At 42.1% G+C, this 21,746-nt stretch overlaps 1 protein-coding gene across 1 annotated transcript in view; it reads left to right on the top strand.

Annotated features, from left to right (window-relative positions):
- LOC147715150 (maestro heat-like repeat-containing protein family member 1) overlaps window positions 1–21,746 on the top strand; it is an 89,951-nt gene that overhangs the window by 28,122 nt on the left and 40,083 nt on the right. Inside the window, exons 4-10 of the mRNA XM_086920413.1 lie at window positions 3,803–3,925; window positions 7,592–7,754; window positions 8,943–9,041; window positions 10,568–10,689; window positions 11,447–11,593; window positions 18,487–18,579; window positions 21,389–21,467. Of these exons, the coding sequence (XP_086776539.1) occupies window positions 3,803–3,925; window positions 7,592–7,754; window positions 8,943–9,041; window positions 10,568–10,689; window positions 11,447–11,593; window positions 18,487–18,579; window positions 21,389–21,467 (826 nt within the window). The remainder of the gene's footprint in view (window positions 1–3,802; window positions 3,926–7,591; window positions 7,755–8,942; window positions 9,042–10,567; window positions 10,690–11,446; window positions 11,594–18,486; window positions 18,580–21,388; window positions 21,468–21,746) is intronic.

Consider the following 21,746-nt stretch of genomic DNA (forward strand, 5'->3'; position numbering starts at 1 on the left):
GGAAGAAAAGGATAGATTGGACTCCCCCTTTAGCCTGGAGGAATTCCTTACGGCATTAAGCATGTTACCATCAAGTAAAGCAGCCGGCCCAGACCAGCTCCCAGTGGAGTTCTACAAAGTGTTTTACCAAGCTCTGGGAATAGATATGTTTAATGTTATGCTGGAGGCGCAGAAGGGGGATAAGATACCCGAGTCATGGGGTGAAGCGGATATCATTGTCATCCTAAAAAAAGGTAAAAACTCGACACTCCCGGGGTCATATAGGCCTATTACACTGATGAACGCAGATACTAAGGTATACTCTAAGATACTAGCAAGAAGGCTTGCAGAGGTAATAGAGGGACTAGTAAGCCACACTCAACACAGGTTTATTCCTGGCAAAGGCACGACGCAACACATTAGGCAGGAGATTACAACTTTCGACGCTGGAGGTGTCCTGGGGGACCCTATCGCGGCTCTTTTTCTGGATGCCGAGAAGGCGTTCGATAGAGTCTCCTGGGAATACCTATGGCAAATATTAAAATGGAATGGATTGGGGAATAGTTTTATAACCGCAATGCAGACTCTGTACAAGAATCCGACAGGAAGGATCAGAGTTAATAGAGGTAAATCGGCAGCAGTCAGGTTTGGGAGAGGGACTAGGCAGGGGTGCCCATCCTCCCCATTACTATTCGCTCTTTACCTGGACCCATTGATAAAGAAAATGGAGGGCAATGAAAGGATTCCTCCAATAAGGCTGAATGGATGCGAGGTAAAAACTCTCGCCTATGCCGACGACGTGGCCATTTTAACACCCAATCCCAGCATGGCCATAGGGGAAATTGAGTCCAAAGCACAAAGATTTGGGCAAATATCCGGATACAGCTTAAATAGGTCTAAAACTCAAATAGTATGTGACCAATATGTTGTGCTTAGTGATCAAAGAGTTGTGGACTCAGCGGTATATTTGGGGGTTGCAATCACAGCTGACTTAGACTTGCTGGTACAGAATAATCTAACACCCTTGATGCTAAAGGTCAAGACGGATCTGGATCGAATGAACAATCTCCATTTGTCGTTAGTGGGTTGCACTAACGTTATAAAAATGTTAATATTGCCAAAATTTCTGTATTTTTATAGGACAATACCGTTATTTTTCGAGGTGAAATGGTTTAAAGATTTAGAAAATATGTTGAATAGATTTATTTGGGCCCAGGGCAAGACCCGTAGGGCATATCGCTTTATGTCCTTGCCCAGAGAGAGAGGAGGTTGGGGAGCGCCTTATTTCAGATTATATTACTGGGCATCGGCACTGCAATATATGCGAGGGCTGATAGGTGGGGGTGGTTTGGATTATAGAACATCAAATGATTCATCTAGGATATACTCTATAGTGCTGGGACTGGAGGTGGATAATTCTTTTCTTAAATGTATTGACTTCGCATATTACAAGAGAACCAGATTTAAGTCAGTCCAAGCCGCAATTAAAATTTGGAACGCCGTGATGAAGAGAATTGGACTGGGACGATATAATTGGTACACCAGATTTTTTAAAAATGTTTCCCTCCCAATGCAGATTTTTGGGGATACCACAATGGCGGGCTGGATGGAGAAGGGGATAATACAGATTGGGGATGTGAGGAGTACGGAGGGTGTGTTTCAATTTACAGAGCTAATGAGCAAATTTGGACTAGACAGGAGGTATTTTTTTAAATTTCTGCAGGTAAGAAGTTATTTGGGGAATAAGCAGGGTGGGAGTGTGGGATTTGGTAAGGTAGAAATATTGGAGAAAATAAGGTTAGGGGGGGACTGTTCTATTCGGAGTTTTTATGCGAATTTGTTAACAGGAAAACCAGATGATATGGACAAATATAGTGAAAAGTGGGCAGACAAGTTGGAAGGTGAGGCCAGTTGGTTCAAAGAGTCACTGGATTTAGGGCGTACTCTGCTCTGTTCAGCACCGCTGCAATCACAGCAGTACAAAACCCTCTACTCACTATACTTCACCCCAGCAAAGATAGCAAAATGGGGGGGTATCGTAGGTATCACATGCCCAAGATGTAGTTCCCCTGATGCAGACCTAATACATGTATTTGCTGTATGCCTGCAGCTACAAACAGTGATAAAAGAGATAGAGAGGTTTCTTGATGCCTCCCTGAATATCCAGATTACCCTAAAACCCCCAGAAATACTGTTAGGGAGAGTCACAGATACTAATATTAATCAAAGGGAGTTTATTTTTGTCGCAATGGCAGTTTATAGGCTCTGTATAGCCAGGGCCTGGCTCGATAAAAACCCCCCAGTAATGCAAGTCTGGCTGTCTAATCTTTTATCAACTTATAATCTGGAAAAAAATAGCTATGCCCGGAAAGGTAGAAAAGGGAGGAGATAGGGGTTAAAGATATGGGACCCCATTATATGATGGAGAGAGGGTCTGGGATTGCAGGATGAAGGTAGGAAGGCCTTGGATGAATATGTGGTAGCGGCTGCAGGAATTTGAGATGATATCAATTGATTGAAATAAGTAGGATGATTCGAAGAATTTTATGTATGATGTATGATGTAATATGTTATATGATTTGTAATGTAATAATGGAGAATGCGCGATGTAAATGTGCTAACTGTGCAATGGATAAAATAAAAATATTTAAAAAAAAAAAAAGGACTTGGCCAAACTCACAAACAAAACGGGAAAAAAATGCAATGGGGCGGGGTAGGAATACTCTGACCCCCTAGGACTGGTTGCGGGGGCCCCAGGTAACCGTGTCTTCGAAAAAATGTTTAGATTTAAATTTTTCTCTGATTTTCCAGAGGATCTGTGGCCAAATAAAAATAAAAATAAACAAGTACAGTCTCCTGTGCTTGTTTTGTTTAATTCCCTGGGCGGGTAAGGTCCCATGTTTTTTGTTTTTTTACAGTTTTATATAGCGCATACCTGACCCGAATCAGGTATCAAAGCGCTTTACATAGCACCAGTTGTATTACTTGAGGGCACATTCATTTTTGCATATGCATATAGGTCAGGGGCGTACGTGGCCCACTTCCCAAGGATGAGCAAACCTGATGTCCCCATTTCCCGGGGCCCAGCTTTATAAAATATTGAGAGGGCAGCACATAGGCCCCTTACCGTTTTCAGCCTCGGACCCCATCTTCTGGGGTACAGATATAGGTAAGAAGGGCGAGGGGGCACGCAGACCCCCTCCCCGGGCTGATTCAAGCCCTTGGGACCCCATGGCCCGACCCTGTTACTACAGGGGAGTAACTATACCTTGTGCCCTAAGGCAACTATAACTCGCAAGGTCACCATGCACCTCACATTTTACTTCACTCGTGACATCTTCTCTGATATTATTGATGATATCAGTGCAACTTTTGCTGTCAAATTGTTGATGAGATAACAGTTCATGGTGGGGTTGAGTTATAATTACCTTAGGCACAAGTTATAGTTACTTGAGATAACTCTAGCTATAACTGCTGAATTTCTATGGTTTTGAGTGTGGAAAATCTGAACCTAACTGTAACCTCCCTATAACCTTTGGTTTTTAATGAATATATATACCCAATCTACCTTTACCTAAAGCTATCCCATTTAGTAATAACTATTACTTGTTTTCCAGCCACTCACTCCCATCCCTCCCACGGGTAGTACAACATTATAGTTGTATGTGTAGGGCTAAGATCTCGCAGTAAAGATAAGAGAGGTGGAGGCAGAGGTCTTCAGACAAAGGTTTTGGGATAAGCATTTTGCAGTATGTTGCAGTTTGTGAATAAGTTCCTGATTGACTCTGTTAATCACATGTATGAAATGTACTTTTTCTTCCAGTTAACACCCCTGAAGGAATTAGCCATTGTACATTGTATGTATACTACCATCACTCAAAGGGAGGTGACAATGAGCAACATGTTGGTGACTGCTGACACTCTGGATAGCATCTTGACGGACTCGGTAAGCAACAGGTTCTCACAGACAGATGGTGATCGTTCATTCAGTCTTGGAAAACCTCAGAACCTTCAGGGCAAAGCAGAATTACTTCTGATCATTCAGTCAGAACTTTGGTATTCCAGATAGTTCCATCATGGTCTGCAGCCGGTATGGAAAATAGCAGTGTTGCGATTGAATGGTTAACAGGGTTATAAAGATGGCCCTCTCAAAGTATCTGAAAAATTTTGCATAGGATGATTACATTGTCGCCACAATGGATGTGAGTAGAGAGCCTGGCAGAAGTAGTGCATGGGAGACGCAATGGGGCACAAAAAAGCCAAGATATTAGATAAGTCTAATCAGTTACCCAAAGGAAATAGAAGGGATTTTGTTGGATTGGGGATATCATGGGAGCTACAAGAAATATAGCAGCTCTTATAACGAGAAGACTGTCTTAGTTTTACAGTGGGCGGGAATGTAGAAATCAACAGAACTATATATCAGAATATTACATACTAGCAGCCCGTCCCGACCTTGTCCGGGTGCTTTCAGGCTTCCCCCTACCCCCGCCTGCCCTGACATTGCCCAGCAGCCCGTGCCCCCGCCCGCCCTGTCCCCCGCCTGCCGCCTGGCCCGACCCTCGCCAGGAGGTGTTCGTCCCCGTCCCCCTCCTGCCCCGAACCTCGCCTGCCCCGACATTGCCTTTAGTAACTCCCTGTCCCCCGCCTGGCCCGACATCCGCCTGCTTACCTCATTCTCCGCTCCTGAGTTGACAGGTTCTCGCCGCTCTGCTCCTCACCGCCTGTCCGCCGCCGCTCCTCCGCCACGCCATGTCCGCCTCTCCGCTGGTCTCTCACCGCCGCTGGCCTGTCCGCTGCTGCTCACGTGACCACTCATCCCCCGCGCCATGTCCGCTGAGCCTCTGACGCCGCTCTGACGCCGCTCCTCAACGTGAGCACGCACGTCGCGGCCGGCGCTACTTTGGGGGGACTATTTTTTTTTAATTAATTTTTTTAAATAAGGTTTTTTTTTAAAGTTTATATAGCCTATAACCATCTACACACCCTGCCGATTTCTACGGTGCATCGGGTGTGTAGATTGGCGCAGCGGTTCCCGCATTTACTTGCCTCAAAGCCTGCAAGTTTCTCCTTTATTATAGTAGTATAGATGTAACAAAAAGATGTCAATATGTCACTTCTGTTGTTGGATTTTCGACACAATAAAATACACATAATCTTCACAAACGTTATTTACAAAACTTTAAGCTATTGCCATTATAAATTACAATAACTTTTATTTAAGTATTAATTATTGAAAAGAAATTAAAAGCCATTGTTATTTGTAATATCAATACATGTAAGTCACGTAAATACAACACATATTGCATTACAAATGCTATAGGTGTCACATTTGCGAAAGGTATAACTATTGGCATTGTAAATGACAAAGCTATTAATTTAGCTATTTTCAAATACAAAACATAAATACAAAATTTGTAATGTACAATACCAATAGCCCAAACTTTCCTAATGCGAGACCTATTGCATTGCAAATGCTTGTTTCTAACACTTCCCTGCCACACACACACAAATACCACCACAGCCCCATATCAGCCACCACTAACCTCAAAACCTCGTCTGGGGTAGCAAGCACTTTATAAATGCAATTACAATTACACCTCGGGCATCTGGGTGTTACGCACTCCACGTACAGCTAGCTGTCCTATGTTTTTTACCCCTACATGTTCAGCACTCTGCCTTATTAACCCTTCGCATCATACACTGCCTCTGTGTTGCTCTTCCCCAACTTGCCTCTGTCCTGTAGAGGCCTCGCATAGTTTTGTAAAATTTCTCTAAGACCCTACATTTCCACTCCTGGACGTTCCTTTAACAACATATTGTAGTTTCAAACTTATGCCCACAGTGTGCATATGACCTTACACAAAACTACAATTCCCAGAATGACTTCTTTTGTTCAGGGACAGGACGGACACTGTTCTGACAGAGTCTTCTGGTAGCTGTGGCTGCCCACAGTTCTGTTGCTTCTAAGCGCTGTGCAGTCCCCCCGAAGCCCCCTCCTCGAGCAGCTGTGTTGCTCAGACTGGGAAGGAGAGACTTTGATGTTCTCTGCACGGGCTTATTTCCTCGGGTGTAATTGCAGCCGCTGAGCGCGGCAACAGGCGGTTTAATTAGTGAGATATAATTCAGCACTTGACGCACTATTTGATGACGGCTATAAAGTGCTGTTAGCAGGCTGGGGGTAGGGAGAGGAGATGGGGGAAATAGACAAGGCGAGGAAAGTGAGGAGGCAAAGAGGGAGGGGGGAGAGAAGAGCAGAGGAGAGGTAGATGCAGAAAAGGAGAAAAAGGATAGAGCGAAGGGAGGCATAATGAAAGCACCGCCTCTCTAACCTTGTGGATGCTGGTCTCTCACCGCCGCTGGCATGTCCGCTGCTGCTCACGTGACAGCCCCTCCCCCGCGCCATGTCCGCCGGTCCTCTGACGCCGCTCTGACGCCACTCCTCGACGTGAGCACGCACGTCGCGGCCGGCGCTACTTTGGGGGGACTTTTTTTTAATTAATTGTTTTAAATAAGGTTTTTTTTTAAGTTTATTTAGCCTATAACAATCTACACACCCTGCCGATTTCTACGGTGTATCGGGTGTGTAGATTGGCGCAGTGGTTCCCGCGTTTACTTGCCTCAAAGCCTGCAAGTTTCTCCTTTATTATAGTAGTATAGATATAATCATTCAGTGTTTTTAAAGTCAGTTTACCTTTTGTTCGGCTCAAAAAGATATTGCAGTCTCTAAGGCCAGTATTGTGTTGAAAAGAGGTTAAATATTTCACAAACTCATTACCACTGTACAGATATTTTATAAGTAGAAAACACTAAGGTAATCCAGGTCTAGAGAATAGCCAAATAGAATTAATTATTTCTGATGATATATGACCCATGCCAATACAGAAAGCCACTAGGTCGAATAGCTCGCACCTCTCAGCCTGTACCAAGCAATACATTTGGTGCACATCCTAAATGGTATCAGTCACTTTTGGATACCTCTGCAGTGCAGAAAGACATGCATTTATAAAAAAGAAAAGCCTTTTTGATGTGAAATTAAGAAAAGACAAGAATTTCTGATATTTTGATGGACTTATTTATTCATTCATTGGGTGTACCAATATATTTATAATTTTATTATGACCCATTTTTATCCTGTAAACTTTCTTGCTGCTAGGGGTCAAGAAATCTCAGGCTACAGCCTTATGTTCAATCTGTTTTGGCAACTGCTGGTTCTACTTGGTCTATTTCAAGGAGTGATTACATTGTTGTTATTTGCTCCGCTTCTATCTTATTGATAATTGAGTCTTAGGGCCTGATTAGGAGTTTGGAGTACAGCTTTACTCCATAACAAACGTGAGGGATATCCCGACCTCCGTATTACAATTCCATTATATCCTATGGATGGAACATGTAATATGGCGGACGGGATATCCGTCACGTTTGTGACGGCGTATCCCATCCGCCAAACTCATAATCAAACTGTTATTGATTTGTTCAGGCATCTCCTGTTTCACAATATTCCCTCTATACCTGATCCATGGTACTTAATACTTGTTTTGGATTTGTTTTTCTCCTCTTGTTCGTCACAAATGTTTCAAATTACCAATATTTCCTATTTTTGCATATTTAGGAGAATGCGCCTGAACTTGAAAGGATGGCTTTAATGTGTCAAATTACACTTACCAAGTGGATACCACAGTCAATATCATCTAAGATTGTAAATCTGTTTACGGTGCCTTCTATTCGAGAGGAGATTGCGTTTTGGGCCATTCATCAAATGGCAATTCAATACGGTAATTTGAAAAAATGCTATTTTGTTGTCAAACACTGTGCTCTGTGGCGGTCTACCGGATTCTACATTCATTTTAGGTCTGTCTGCCAATAGTTTTATCTGTCTATGGCTCATGTCATCACAACACTCAAATACACAGAGTGGGCTCTGAAGCATGCGGCAACATGTTCTTTTAGTTCCCTTACTTCATTGTTTGTTTAAAGTATTTCTACATTTTGTACAAAACCCATAACAGTATGGTGAATTTATGCATTTTACAGTGGTGATTGAGAATGGATCAATCACTAGCATTGCATATACAATGCAAATTGAAAGTGGAAAGAAGCCACAGGGTATATTTAAGTTATTTTCCACATATATTTCAAACTGATTGTGACACTCAGAATAGAGTCCCATGCCCATGCTTTTGCCATTTCATCCCGTATAGTTAAAACAATTAATTCTTTGAGGAAGTGACAATTAATTGGAAGGAAATGTGTTGCAACCCCATGTCATAATGGTAATTCAAATAAGCTCTAAAATGATTACTTTCTGTACAGTGCTAATTAAAGAAACAAGCATCTCCGTGCTTATGCCATCAGAAGGATTCAAAATATGGATCTCCAGCAAGAGGCCTTAGAAGTGAATGGTTGCATCTTAAATACAGGTCCACTGACAGCCACTTTTGAAAGATGCAAATGTATTGCTGCTATTTTGGTTATTATGTTCAAATGATACATATTGTTTTAGATTTGTTGAAATGTAGTAATTTCACACTGTAGATTCACATTTTAGCACCACATACCAGCACCAGATGTCCCTTACAGGTTTTGTTTCATTATGTCTCTTGAGGAAAAACTGTTAAAAACTGAAACAGCTCTACACCAACCAGCTACTTAACTATTAAGCCTTTATTTGTACAAGGATTTAGAATTTCTGTAAATGCAGCAACTTTGCTATAATGCCGAACTCCTTCATCACGTCATAAAAAGGTGCGAGTGAATCCTGGAAAAAGACAATGTGAAACGTTCTTTAATGCTTATTGCATTACGTTTTATGTTCTGCTGGGTGGAAAATATGCAAAGCTATGCATCAAGATTTTTTTACAATATGTTTCATGACCAACACCACCTTTGCAGCACACTCATCATCTTAAGTTGGTATTAGTCTTTAGTTTAATTAATATTGTTTATCCTATTTTCTCTCACAGGACCAGAAATGGAACCATATCTAGATCTGATGATCAGAACGTTCGTTCCTGTAATGAAGACGGCTTCTACAATCAACCAGAAATATTGGTTTAGCCTTGGTGTGCACCTGCGCTGGTGGAGCGGTCGGGTTCGGTTTGAGGGTTGGGAGAGTGTGGGGAGAGGACACCTTTATTAAGTTCACTTTTGTGACATTTCCTGAGAGCACCCTTCATGTAAAGAGATGCAATTTCTTATGTCTGATTGGTGCAGAGAATAACAGTCCCTATTCATCCCATTGTTTTCAACAACGGATTACTTATCTGCATTAAACTTCCATTTGTGGCACAAATCAGAACTCAACTGCAACATTGTCTGCATAATGTGTAACTCCACTACTTTCTAGTATATTTGCCAATTGAACTGGCATGCTGAGCTGCTGTGTCAAGTTTGCCGTATAATGACTGGAACACATCTCTAATCTGTATAGTGCACCTCCGGGAAACACCCTATTCTTTTCAGTAATAAAAAACTAAGGGCGTGATTTAGAGTTTGGTGGACAAGTTGTATCCTATTGTATGTGTAATAAGAGGGACGGGCTATCCCATCACGTTTGTGACGGGATACCCATCTGCCACAGCCTGAATCAGGCCTTATGTTGTGAACTTACCTCCCTAGGAAGTAGAGCATTAAAACCTGTGGAAAATGTACATCATTTCTCAGAGGTAATTGTTCACTTCAATGGCACAGACATCTTGTTGCAACCTAGAGCTCACACAATTGCAAACTAGTCACCGTGTTAAGTAAAGATTTAGACTGGTGCAAATCATGGAGTAAATATATTTTTACAATTTTTGCCTCTTGAAAAATAGAAAATGCAGGAAGCAAGATTTGCTCCCAACTAAACATTTTCAATATTAGGACAGAAAAAGGGGCAATGTGATTTCACACGTTTTGCTATGCTTAATATAGGAAATTGAATGAATCAGTGTTTATTTAGATGTGAGATTAAAACCAGTGAAGTGTCTTCCTGCCTGATTAGCAGAATAGTGCAAAATCATTACACCACTTTTTTACTCTGGTGATATCTGAACCAGCACTTCTTTGTTAACCACATAAAATGATTCACAAAATTACTGATAAGGAATGCTTGGATGCATCCTCTTTTATATTTTTACATACTTTTTTTTATTTTGCCAAGAGGGCAAATATCGTCATACAGTAATAACTTGTGCAAAATCTGATTACTCCACTTTTATTTCATAAACAACAAAACTGTACAAACTAAATTGCTTTGTTGTTAATTGAATGTAAAAAGTACAATGGTGACACATATTCTGCCTTCCCTTCATTTTAGTTCAATGAAATGAGTTGCAGTAATGTGGAATTATCATATATTGTCTAGAATGCTTCAAAAGTGCAATAGGATGCATGATCGAAATGGATACCATTACAGTATCTATGAGAGTCTGAGAATACCTATGTGAATTGAGTCTAATACCTGCTAAAAATCATTTCCTATCAGCAGACGCATTGCACTGTTTTTGCTCAGTATGTCCTATGCACTACCAGACAAGGTGGTACATATGTAGATTAATGCAACACTTAAGCCTTTGAACTTAACTGTAATTTTTTTGTTTTTGTGCAGTCATTGAGATGTTATCAGGCCAGTTTGCTTCCAGTGTAGACACTCCTCTAGTCGCACTTTTCTTTGAAGCCTACTCAACCTGTAAGGTATTTCTTCTTGAAACCATCCCCAGTGTCCAGGAGGTGAGTTGGTAAAGTGGGGAAAGAACAGAGTGCAGTGGATGAAGGTTTAGAGCTGTTATGTTTTGTGAGATAACTGATGCATACACATTTACTGCCCCTTCCTCTGCCTTTGCATATATACTTCATTTGATGAAATACAAAAAAATATGAAATTCATTCCCTTGACCCAGACTTGTGATCTCTATTTATGTAGCTGAATAAAATGTGTAAAAACTTTTATTGAACCCGACCAAGTATAAAATTCCTATCAGGTCAGATATATAAAAAAAATCTAAGCTAAACCATGCTATAATACTTAAGTATTAGGGAACAGTAAGTGTAATAAGTATTTTTGAAAAAGAAAGTGACAGAATAAGATTCTAGGGCAATTTAATAAAATCGCAGCTGCAGTAGTGTATTTTCTATGTCTACCACAACCTGTCCATGAATAGGAGGCAGGGGAAATATATTTTTTTAAAAGAGCTGGGGAGAGGGAGAAAATAGAGAGAGTGGGTGGGGAACCCTCATCCAAATAAGACAAGAGCGAAACAAATTCATGGATAACATTTCTATTTTAGAGAATCAATTTTGTCTATTGGAATATTCTGCCAGTGAAACATACCACTGCCTTTGCATGACAGAATCACTTCCTAGTGAACAGATGTCAAGTGCAGCTGCCTCTCCAGGGAACCCTATACTTCCACATGTGGCTCATCTTATCTTAGTAGTTAATGTCTAGTGTGTGGAACTGAAAACCTGGTGCAATTTACCTTAACAGGTCTGGGGGCAGGTCATCACCACTCTGGGACATTTGGCCTCCGTTCTGCCAGAGGAGCAACTAGATAAGGAGCTTCCTTGGTTGGTCAATGAAGTTGAAAGGCTCCAGTCCCAGCTGCCTGCTGATATGGCATTTTGTTTGCTCACGGTGAGTGTGACCTTTATTTGCTGTCCATGCTTGCCACTTCAACCAATCCCAAATGATCCACTCATAATGAACACTGTATCCCATAATGAGAGATTAGCTGCAATGAAACACTACATTATTGAGAAATGAGGGTTGAATACAGAACTACAGTATTACATTGGTGAGTTAGTTACACCACAGGTGGAGTTGTGAGATGGTTCAGGACTCCATCATGTGTACATTGGGCCAACATATTGGCATTTCGCTCCCGACAGTAGCAATGTTGTGGGTATCAGAAATTTTGGGATGTAGGAAAAATGTATGATTCCAAGTTTGCCCCTTGGGTACCCCTGAGAAATAGAACCACCGCACCAATTCGGACAGTAATTCCCCGCTATTTGACACATTCATGCCTGGTAATTATTTCAGTTTTGAGCTGGTGTATTGTTTTGGGAGATGAAGGGATTACAGGGAATATAGTTTTCCAACATTAATTCCAAATACTGAACCAGCTCAATTGTGATTAGCACACAATCCATGAAGGCAGCCAGAGAAGCAAAATGCACATTTGTATTTGTTACATATGAAATCGGGATTAATAAAGGAGAAATGTGTACCAAAGCAATTGTGCTAGAATTTAAATAAACATCAACAGTGCTGAAATTTGCTTCACCTGTTGGTGTGATACTGGGTAAGTAAAATTGGTTATGGAAGTGAAATTGAGCATACTGACGCTCCATCTTGATGCGTTAATCATAACAAAATAGCAGATCTTCAGTCACTAGAGCCCTGACATAGGTCCCAAGCAGTAATTGGGCTTACTAAAGCCCTAATGACCTCTTATAACAAACAGTGTGCCATTTCATTTTCTCTAGTCTGAGAGGCTGCTTACACCCTGTGAAATACAAGTACATTTACAAATGACCTTCACTAAGGAGCCCCGTGACTTTACATTGCACTCCTGGTGACCGAACATACAGGTACATCAGTGAAGTCTTAAGAGGAGCACTGGAAATGTATCATGTTGGTAATCAATAATGTTTTGGAATTATAGAATACTACTTTTAGTTGCTATAAAAACAAATATTAGCAAAGGAAAGAGTCCGTAGTTAGAGACGTGCGAACTGTATTAGCTGAAAAAGCAAGAGTGACGTAGACCTTGGTGGACACACTATTAGAATCATTACGTCTCCAATCTGCCAATTTTCATTTCCACAGAACTATTGTTTTTGAGGCTTGAGAATTGTAGATTAATGTTGAGGATCTAAGTGGAACAGTTTCTGCTAGGTCTGAGCACTTACAGTTAAAAAGACAGGATGTTCAAATTTCCTTACAAGTCCTTCTTTTGACAGTCTCCACTTGTAATAGAATACCAGCTACAAACATAAAAACATGACAGAATTTTGTTGTATGGCATATTGACCATATACATAATTTGAGGTTGTTCCCCAAATGAGTCTTCCAAGCCTTCATTGCAGGTGATCATTCTCCTCATTAGCATCTGTGTAGCTAAATGTGTTCCTAAAACTGCTTTTAGTCGTCGCCCATCTTCTGTGTTGCAGCTCCTGCCTCCACCTTGCCTTTGATTCTCATAAGCAAACACTATCCTTTTAGGCTCCTCTGTACTCCCATGGTTCACAGTGTGCAGGAGTGCAAGAGGGACATTGAGCAATCCTGGTCCACAACTGTTAATAGTGAAACAGATGTAGCGGCACATACATGGATCCAGGTTTTAGAGGAGCACCCTAATTATGTCTGTATTTTACTATCTAACAGGAACAAATGGGGAACATGTATTTCCAATAGTGTTCATCCACACATGCTACATCTAAGTGTGCCCTTTGGCTTGAGGGTGTATTTTGCTGACTTGGGATGAGACTAAATCAGTGGAGTGTGGATCACTTGGAGAAGCAGGCAGATAACTAGAGGACCTGTAGGATGAACAGGGAGAAACAGGAGGGTGAAAGGGAGGTCAAACAGAGGAGGAGGACAAGTGAACAAGACTCTCCAAAAAGTTCAGTACAACTGAATGGAGGAGGAGGAGGACCAAGATCACTAGCAGGATTAGGAACACACGGTACTGGATTTCCAAGATAATGAAGAGAAAGCAATAGCAGGAGGACCGTGGGAAAAACCTGGAGGATCAGGCAGCCAAAAACCACAGTCGACCAGGATGACTGAGAGCCCACGGACATAAGGCCCAGCATGCCCAAGACAAAGAGGAGGATCAGTACAACCAGGAGAATAAGTAGAATGAAGTAGACCAGAAGGACCTGAACCAGGAGGCCAAAGAGGAGAAGAAGTACAAGTAGCCACTTTATTAAGCGCCATAGAAGCCAGAAACTAGCTGACTCCAAACCCTTTCGTGGTATAACAATGAATGTATGCAAGCAAGAATTGCCCTTGGCAATGCTACCGGGGTTGGGGAAATGGGTACTGTCCGTACTGCAAGATATGAATAAAAAAAAGCTATCCATAAAGCCAAGTGCCTATGAGATGAGCTTAGATGGCAGGACCAAAAAGAAGCTAGTTTGCAGAATAATGCCAAATTATTCTGGAATATCATTAAGTGAGGCAGAGGGGGTCAACATGATCAGCCCCTAAGTCATGTCTCCCATGAAGGATGGGTTAATTACTTTAGGCCCCAATATGCGCGTAACCCTTTAGAGGATCAAATGGAAGAAGTTAGTTATGTTTTTTATACTGATGAGGCTTTTAATGACAAAGAAGTTTTAGCAGCTCTTAGTGCAGTTGCTGGAGGTAGAGCACCAGGACTCGATGGTGTCCCTGCGGATGTGTTCCTCTACAACAAAATACGATGGGGTAGATACAACTTGTTGATGGCAAATGCAACAGCCCAGGGTGCCCGATCCTTGTTTCCTGGAAAGGGGCCGTGATAATTCCAGTATATAAAAAAGGAGATAAAACTCAACCGGGGAATTACAGACCTATCAGCTTGATAGATACGATTCAGAAGGTAGTTTGGGAGGTTGATCCTGAACAATATCTTAGACTGGATTGAAGAGAATAGTATATTGTCCCCTTTCCAAGAGGGTTTCCGTAAATACACTAGCACCATTGATCAAGTCATTAATTTTATTCTTTTATAGTGGAAGACTGTGACATTGGGCAAGGGCAGCCTTTATGCTGCCTTTGTTGATTTACGTTCAGCTTTTGACCTTGTCCCCCGTTCCCTGTTATGGGTGACGTTGAGGGAATTAGGCCTTTCGGACGACATCCTAACTTTCATAATAAGGCTACACAAGGGCAATCATGCTAGAATCCGCTGGGGAGGGCAGGGTAGGGTCACCACCCAGTTTCTGGTTGAACGAGGGGTACGGCAAGGCTGTGCCATGGCACCAACGTTATTCTCTTTGTATATTAATGGAATAGTGGACCGTTTGTTGCCAGTGAATTCAGATGCCCCTTCTCCAGCAGGTGTACAAATTCTGATTTTAATGTTTGCAGATGACACATTAATTATTTCCAAGACTCCTAGTGGCCTCCAGCGAGCTCTATCAATTTTTAAAGATTTTTGTGCTGCTCAAAGCCTGGAAGTTAATGTGTCAAAAATTAAATTAATGGCTTTTAATCCGCATTGAAGTTTTAAGGGGAGGGTTTTTATGAATAAACAACCACTTGAACTGGTCAGGGCTTTTACCTATTTGGGTATACAGTTAGAGAAGAACCTGAAGTGGGACTGCCATATAGCTTTAGCAGCCCTGAAACATCGACAAGTTACGGGAGCTTTAAGCCTGGAGTATAAAAGGTCTCTAACAAAACCAATTAGACCAGTCCTCCAAGTTCATGAATCTAAAGCTGTTAGCTCCGCGCTTTATGGCACCGAATTATGGGGGTTTGAGGAAGCAGCTCCTTTAACTCTTTCTGAAAATAAGCTCCTCCGTAGCATTACCAATCTCCCACAAAGCACCCCTCTTAAGCCACTTAGATAGGATTTATGTGGAAAAGCTATTATTGATGTCGCCAATTTACGTCCGATTTTATATTGGCGCAGGTTGTGAACGACACCTGAACTCTCATCATATGCCTCAGGTTTTCTGGATGTAATAAAATCTGATGCCTTCCACAAAACCGGTTGGTTAAGAGGTGTTAGGATTAGCCTGATTGGCCTGGAAATGAGAATGCTATGGGAGAACCCATTAGAGGCTTCTTTTCCCTCTGAAAACATCCTAAAAGAGAAGTATTGGGAGTGGGCTGCTTTTAATGCTTGGAGTAACTCTGACTTATCTTCTATGGTGGGAATCTTCTTAGAAACAAAACTCACACCCAGATTAGAATCCTATTGGGATAATATCACAAGGCCGAGAGATAGGAAGCTTTACTTCCAACTCAGGGCAGGCTCCTTACCTTTAAAGTCCCTTATGTCCAGGTGGACTCCCACAGGTAATAACATCTGTCCTGCCTGTGGGAGTCATAGCGAAACAGTTGCCAACCTGAGTTTTGCCTGTTCCGCCTATGCACTCCCTAGGCGAGTTTGGCTGGCTCCAGTGTGCAAACTACTTTGCACATTTAGGAGCGCCGAAGCGGAAAGGCTTATGCGCACCAGCGCTTTACAATTTATCACAATAGCGGTAGCCAAATTCCTAGGATGGGCGTGGGCTATAAGGCTGAAACCTAAATCTGGGTCATTCTTTGGTGAGCATTAATTTGAACTTCCCTAGCCTGGCCACTGAACGTGATTGATTATTTTAATTGGGTGTAACTTTTATCTCGTCCATTTGCTCTGAGATCTAAGTTTTATCAAACATTTTTAACTATCCAGCCAAGGCATTTTTAACTATATCTAAATGTTTTTTGTTTTGTGCTTTTATGAGTATACTTCGAATAAAGCTACTTTGGAATGGAATGAAATGGAGAAGGATTAGCAAGTGGAAAGGGAGGGTCATCAGGAGGACCAGTACCACCAGAAGAAGAAGGAAGAAGATGGGCCGGTCAACATGGAGAACCTACACCACTGTGAAGACCCTACACAGAATGAGGAGGAAGATGGCCATGAGGATGAGTAGAAGGGGAGGTGAGGGTCCAGGACAGCCAAGAAGTTTAGAAACTCCAGGACCACCAGAAGGATTTGGAAAACTTGAACCAACAGGAGACCAATACCATGTACAAGAACTAGGAAAACCAAGAGGATCAAGACCAGGAAGAATAGGAAAAGGATTTCTAAGAGGACTAGGAAAATAAGGAGGAAAACCAGGAGGAGGGAGACCAGTAAGAGGAAGAAGACCATGAAGAGAAAGCAGAGGCTAGGAGGTCCAGAACAGCAGCCACCACCATGACCACCATGACAAACCTGAAGGCCAACACCAGGACTGCTAGGAGTAACAGCACCAGAGGATCCAGAGGACCTTGGAAGAGGATGACCAAGATTAGCTGGACCATGAACATAAGGACAATGAAGATCATGAGGACCAGCAGGACTGGGACCAGAAGAATGAAAAGATTGAAGAACACCAGGGCAAGAGCACCAGAAGAACAACTAGGAGGGACACAGCAATAAGCACCATGGTAAAGATAATCCTTTTAACAGAAGTAGGATCTCAGGAGGATAAGGGCTACTTATGGCCAATGGCCAATACCTAGAAGACCAGGACCAAGAATATGTAGATGAAGACCAGAAGGATGATTTTGGGGAAAATATGAGTTGACAGAAGGGAAAGTAGAATAAGAGGATGATCAGGAGGAAGAGACCTAGAAAAAGGAGAACATGAAAATCAATACGAAGATTAGGAGAACTATGAAAAGGAAGACCTGGTAAACCAGGAGCATGAAGAGGAAAACCTATAGGTGGAAGACCAGGAAGAGGAGAATGACCAAGAGGAGTAGAGGGACCAGGGCAACCAGGAAGTCCAGGAGCACTAGTATTACCAGGTCCACCAAGAGGACACAACTATCAAGGGAATCACAACGGGACACACATCAGGAGAACTAGGTACAGGAAAAGCAAAGGCAGAATGGTGATTTGAAAAGGAAAGAGAGATCAACAAAACGGGGAACATCCTTTACGACGCGGATGTTACCCCGCAGTACCGTTACAACGCGTATTTTAGAACGCAAGTCGTAACTACGACTTGCGCTGGAGGGCGCTAAAGGACAAGGAATAGTAGATTTACTATTCCAACACCTTCCCTACTGTACGTAGGCTGGTTTTGGAATAGTAAATTAAACTAGTACTAAGTCCACACCCCTACAGCGCAAGTCGTGGTAACGACTTGCGTTGTAAAATACGCGTTGTAACGGTACGCGTGGTAATACCACGCGTCGTAACAACGTACATCCCAACAAAACTGATGGGTACCATTAAGGCCAAGACCAGCAGGAAGACCAGGAGCAGGAAGACCAAGGCCATGAAGGAAGGGACTAAGATGGCCAAGAGGATCTCGACAGTGCCATAAGAAGAAGGAGTAGCAGACAACCAAGAGAACTAGAACCACCAAGAGAACTAGGAAACCAAGGCAAGAGCCATCATCAACAGTGGCTAAGAATACAGGACCTATGATGACGAGTGAGTCTAGGCTACATGTGTTAGGGCATGCCCCTGTTAAATGCTGAACATGTTCTCTTCTGGTTCTTTGATGGACTTAAATCCAACATCTGACTCCAACAGATAACCTCTACAGAAATCACTATGTGGATCTGAGAGATCTTAAGGCACTGTGAGTCAAGAAAACAGAGCAACCAGGAAAGAAAAAAAGGGACATAAGCAGGGTCATCTGTCAAAATCTATTTGTGGTCATATGTATTTAGAATTAGTACACAAGAGAGCTCATTCACACACCAACTCACTCTTGCATTCAGACAGAATTTACACTTTGAAGTTTGTAATTCACCACTGACCATCATCATTTGTACAAACTGCCCTTTGGCCTCATCTCAATTTTCTTATCTCCTTGCAGACCCTTGAGTTATGCATCAAGGCAGCTGTTACTAAGAGTTGCAGAGCGCTGAATGGAACTGTGCCAACCGTGCTTGCCGTCCTGCATCACCTGGTAAGTATATACATGAGGACAAACAAAGTATTTCAGTGGGAGGTGCCAGACATTTCCTGTGTAACATATTGTAACAAATAAAGTTTCTACCTTAATCCAATTTATAGTAGGAGTGTTTTTAAAGGGCAACATTTGGGAACTCTCTTGCATAAAATATTAAATTATAATCCATAAAAATCCTGTATGAACCAATTTGCTTCTAGGATGCAAAGAACGAAGACAATGGATATAAATCTGTCAGTGTTGAGAGCTCCTGTGCCAGAACCCCCCATAACTCTGCCTCCCGGCAGCTCTGGCTCTGATAATAGGTAACAGAGGAACAGAGTGACAGGGAAAGGGAAGGGACCCAGGGGGAACACCAAGGATGGGGACCTGAAAGAAAACAACTGTACCCAATAACAATGGTTTACAACAGAGACATAATACTAACAAAGCTTATCTCGGAGGTTCAATTGCCCAGTTAGACTTTATTATATAACATATACTGGACTCTTCATGACATTCCCAACAACAGTACACCCAATCTTAAATCTATATATTTAATATTAATAAGGCTATATCATATACATTTGATTAATGCCATCAATCAAAGGAAATTCAGTATTTATCCCACTAAGGTTCCTAAAGTCAATATGTGCAGAAACTACCCCACAATTTAGTTCAAATAACCCAAATACACAACATTTCTGGAATATCCTTACAATCCAAACTTGAAGCATTCAAGACCCCAGTCCATATATAAGAAGGCCCTCTGAAAACAGGTGCACAACTTGACGGCCATAAGCATGAAATTCCAAATAGCAATGCTGGCATGTGGAATCTGGAATGAATGGGAAACAAAAGACAAGCATCTCTGATGAGGACCAAAGTGCGAGAACTGAATGCCGGTAAAGAAAAAAAAATGAAGTGGTACAGCAGAAAGAACGAGTGGCAGTGAGAACAGAAAAAGGCCCTAATGAAGCCACCGACAGAAACAATCGCTCCCCACTCTGGGCACGGAACAGAAACTGCCCTTATTACAGCGGTGGAGGAACTCAGACAAGTACTGGACAACGGATCGAAGGCCGCCTTGATATTACTTGATCTATCGGCGGCCTTCGATACAGTCAGCCATGAGATCCTCATAACACGCCTGAAAACAGCACAACTACATGAATCAGCTTGTGCACTCATCGCCTCCTATCTAGAGAATAGAACTTTCTCAATAGAATCGGGAGAGGCAAAATCTAATCAATTCAACCTACCATGTGGAGTCCCGCAGGGCTCCTCGATGAGCCCCACTCTTTTTAATTTGTATGTAACTCCCCTTGCACAACTAATAAGGAACTGTGGCTTCACCCCAATATCCTACGCTGACGATACCCAAATTGTGGTTTCAATAAATGAAGACGTAGACAACACAGCAGAAAAATTTCAAATCTGCATGGTACAAATCAGCCAATGGATGAGAACAAATTGTCTAAAACTAAACGGGGACAAAAGTGAGGTCATGATACTAGGAGGGGACAAAAAAATATGGTCCCACTCATGGTGGCCAAAAGAACTAGGAGGATGTCCTGAACCAACAGAAAAGGTAACAAATCTGGGAATCACTCTAGATACTAATCTCTCCTTTGATGCCCAAGCGAATAAACTGGCATCATCACTGTGGTACATTCTAAAAATGATTAAGAAAATCCTACCCGACCTACCACATGACTCACGTAAGACAGTGGTGACAGCATTAGCCTTGTCCAGACTGGACTACGGGAACGGCCTATATGCTGGAGCCAGGAAGAAAATCCTAATCAAACTCCAACGTCTGCAGAATACAGCAGCCAGGCTGATACTATGGATACCAAAATTTGAAAGAATCAGCCATAAACTTAGAGATCTACACTGGCTACCAATCGAAAAGAGGATACAATTCAAAACATTATGCCTAGCATATAAAGCAATCAATGGAATTGGATCACAATTTCTAAAAACCCATTTAAAACTATATGAGCCAAATAGACCTCTCAGATCCAGCCAAAAGAAAACAATCACGGTACGAAGATTCAAGAGAGCAAACTGGGGCGGAAGAAGCTTCCTGGTACACACGGCAAGAATCTGGAACCAACTACCGCTTGATATAAAAAACAGTCCATCATTGTAATCATTCAGAAAGGAAGTTAAAACGTGGCTTTTCTCAGTATATCCCTAAATCAACATCTTCAAGAGTCAGAGCTGAATCACAGCGCCAAGACGCCTTTGGGTATTCGCGCGCTCTACAAATGCATAAATCAAATCAAACTCTGCTGACTAGAGACCTGGGACGCAAAATGGGCAAAAAGTGAAGCAAAAAAGGCCTGCTCTGAAAAGCATGCAACCCACTATGCTTGCCAGACACTGTAGGACGCAAAAGGGGAACAGCTTTACTATCCCCAGAGATAAACCAAGATGAAGTGTAACAACAGCCTTCGTCTTGATTACGTTGAATAGCCGCCACTAGTGCCAGCTTTGTTAAAAGCATTAAGTACCACTACCTTCTGCAATCTTGCCAGACTTTTGAGTCTACAAACTATCCAAAAACCATAGGAAACTAAGGCATCCATCTTAGAGTGGTAACTGAGAATTTGCACTTCCACCAATATCGGGCACCCTGAATATGATGTATTCCGCACAATTAATTTTTCTGTAGAGTGGTATGGATCTTGGCCCAACAAGTCCTGACAAACTCCTATGCTGTCATTCCCCCACTGGAAGTTATTTGCTGTCTGGATGTATGGGATTGGCTTTCAGATAGCCTAGCTTCCATTATTATTTATTATGGCTTTGTTATTGGCAGATCTGCACACCCTCAAGTGGGATTTCCGATGAAACAGAAGAGCCACTCAAGTTGTCCACGGCTATTATCCTGTCACTGGGTGAGTTGGTCATAAATGTATGTATGTATATATTTGTGATACTGCAAGTATATATTGGCCTTTACTAGGGATCAGGTCCTCTGTAACATTAATTTCTGTACACTGCCCTGCACGTAACTTGATCGTCTTAAAAGCTACTATTGCTTCAGTAATTATCCCCCCCCAGTACATTGGTTGGCTTGCTACTGGAATATGGTGCCCAGTGTACGAGATACAGCTATAGTAGTCACGTGAGTACCATGTGCTCGTAAGATCATCATTAAATGTTGCAGACCATTG

The sequence above is a fragment of the Lissotriton vulgaris genome, chromosome 5 (assembly GCF_964263255.1).
Source record: "Lissotriton vulgaris chromosome 5, aLisVul1.2, whole genome shotgun sequence".
NCBI classification, from domain to species: Eukaryota; Metazoa; Chordata; class Amphibia; order Caudata; family Salamandridae; genus Lissotriton; species Lissotriton vulgaris.